This window comes from Tupaia chinensis, unplaced genomic scaffold (assembly GCF_000334495.1).
Source record: "Tupaia chinensis unplaced genomic scaffold, TupChi_1.0 Scaffold148234_1, whole genome shotgun sequence".
NCBI classification, from domain to species: Eukaryota; Metazoa; Chordata; class Mammalia; order Scandentia; family Tupaiidae; genus Tupaia; species Tupaia belangeri.
In genome coordinates this window covers 694,758-696,733 of record NW_006208084.1, presented here as the reverse complement: position 1 = coordinate 696,733, position 1,976 = coordinate 694,758, and the positions used below count along the sequence as shown (strand labels likewise).

The window sequence follows — 1,976 nt, the reverse complement described above, 5'->3', positions numbered from 1 at the left end:
GCTGTCCCCTAGGGAGGGGAGGATTCCGGCTGGGGTGGGGGGCTTAAGGCAGCCTTCAGGGAGGGGGGTGGCATTTGAGCCCGACCCTGAAGTGTAAGAGGAGGAGGTGTTCTGGGGGAGGAGCTGGCCTGAGCAAAGGAGAAAACGGACCTAGAGAGGCCACACAAAGGAGGCCAAGGCCTCCAAAAAGGGGCAGCAGGGTGGGCCAAGGGCCTCCTGACGCCCGCTGGCCTCCCTCTGTTGCAGCCCCGAGCCATGATGAAGACCTTGTCCAGTGGGAACTGCACGCTGAGCGTGCCTGCCAAGAACTCGTACCGCATGGTGGTGCTGGGCGCCTCGAGGGTGGGCAAGAGCTCCATCGTCTCTCGCTTCCTCAATGGCCGCTTCGAGGACCAGTACACGCCCACCATCGAGGACTTCCACCGCAAGGTCTACAACATCCGCGGCGACATGTACCAGCTCGACATCCTGGATACCTCCGGCAACCACCCTTTCCCTGCCATGCGCAGGCTGTCCATCCTCACAGGTGCGGCCTGGTGGTCCCCCCCAGGGTGGGAGGGCAGATTGTGGGTGGGTGGTGGGCACCGTGGTGGGCGCGTGTGCTTGGCACTTTGCAGTTTGCAGAGTGTTTGCATTTGCTTCCATCGCCTGGCACAAAACTCATGACCAGCCTTGAGCAGCGAGGCTCAGCGAGGGCTTGCTGCTTGCCCAAATTAGTGATGGAGTCGGCCCCAATTCCATCCTGTTGGATGCTGGGTGGGTCCTTGTGGCTGCCGTGCTGCCTCCCCGAGCTGGGGCTGATGACTGGGCTGATACGATGTACACCGCGGATATTCCTTTCCAGGGAACAGAGTGCTGGCCAGGCCGTTGCCATCCTCCTCTGGGAGGCGAGCCAGCTGAGCTCCAGGGCCCGTACTCAGCCCACAGAGCTCAAGTCCCGGATACCCAGACCTCTGCCACCTCTCCGAGAGGTCAGACTCAGGCGTTGACCAACCCGAGGGAAGGGGCGTGGCAGTGCTACCAGCAGCAACAAGTGCAACAGCTAGCACTCAGCACAGCTGTGGCCCGGTTCTGTTCTTTTTTTAAATTTAATTTAATTTTATTTATTTATTCATTTATTTTAATTTGACCAGAGAGAGACAGAGAGAGAGGGGGAAAGTGAGAAAGCAAACCACCAGGTCCAGGACTCAAACCATGGTCGGCCATGTGGGTGTGTCCAGCACCTTAACCATCACGCCACCTGCTGGTCCCTGAAGGAGAGTGAGACAGCAAGCTGCCAGGTTCAGGACTCAAACCGTGGTTGGCCGTGTGGGAGTCCAGAGCTCTTAACCTCTACACCACCTGCCGGCCCCCCGGTTCTGTTCTTAAAGCTCATGTTTACTTCATGTTCACGACTGACCTGTAAGGTAGGGATTTGTCCCCATTTTCTGAGTGGAGAAACTGAGGCCGGAGAGGTTGAAGAACTTGCTCAAGGTGGTAGCACAGCAGTCAGGCTCTTCTGCATTCCCTCTGCCTCTCAGCCCTGCTGGGAGCAAAGGACAGGGAGATAGATGGTGGGGGACTAAGGCACAGATGGCAACATGGGGCAGGGTTGTCATTCCTATGACATCAGCTTGCTGTGATACTGAAGGGAGCAGGCCCAGAAACCTGACCACCAGTGTTCGAATCCTGGTGCCACTGCTTTCTGGTTTTGTACCTTGGGGCAAGTGGCTTTAGCTCGTCATGCCTCAGTTTTCTCATGTATAAGAGTGGCACCACCTTAACCCCATCTCAGAGGTCATCGTGGGAGGTATGTAAAGTGCTTGGAGAGCAGACGGAAAGTGCCCAGCTTGAGCCCGCAGATCTGAAGAGCCTGCTCCGAGATCCCCAGAGTCATGCCCAAGTCATCCCTTCCTGGCACTGGGCACCGAGAAGGGAGGAGCAGGTAGCCTGTACAGACGTTGTTCAAGTCCCACTTCCCCAGATGAGATCTTCCT

The 1,976-nt window shown here is 57.3% G+C and overlaps 1 protein-coding gene across 2 annotated transcripts in view; it reads left to right on the top strand.

Annotated features, from left to right (window-relative positions):
- Positions 1 to 1,976, top strand: part of RASD2 (RASD family member 2) — a 14,045-nt gene that overhangs the window by 5,307 nt on the left and 6,762 nt on the right. For both annotated transcript variants that reach the window (XM_006170321.3, XM_006170322.2), the window contains one exon: positions 247 to 526. In XM_006170321.3, the coding sequence (XP_006170383.1) occupies positions 256 to 526 (271 nt within the window). In that variant the 5' untranslated portion in view covers positions 247 to 255. The remainder of the gene's footprint in view (positions 1 to 246; positions 527 to 1,976) is intronic.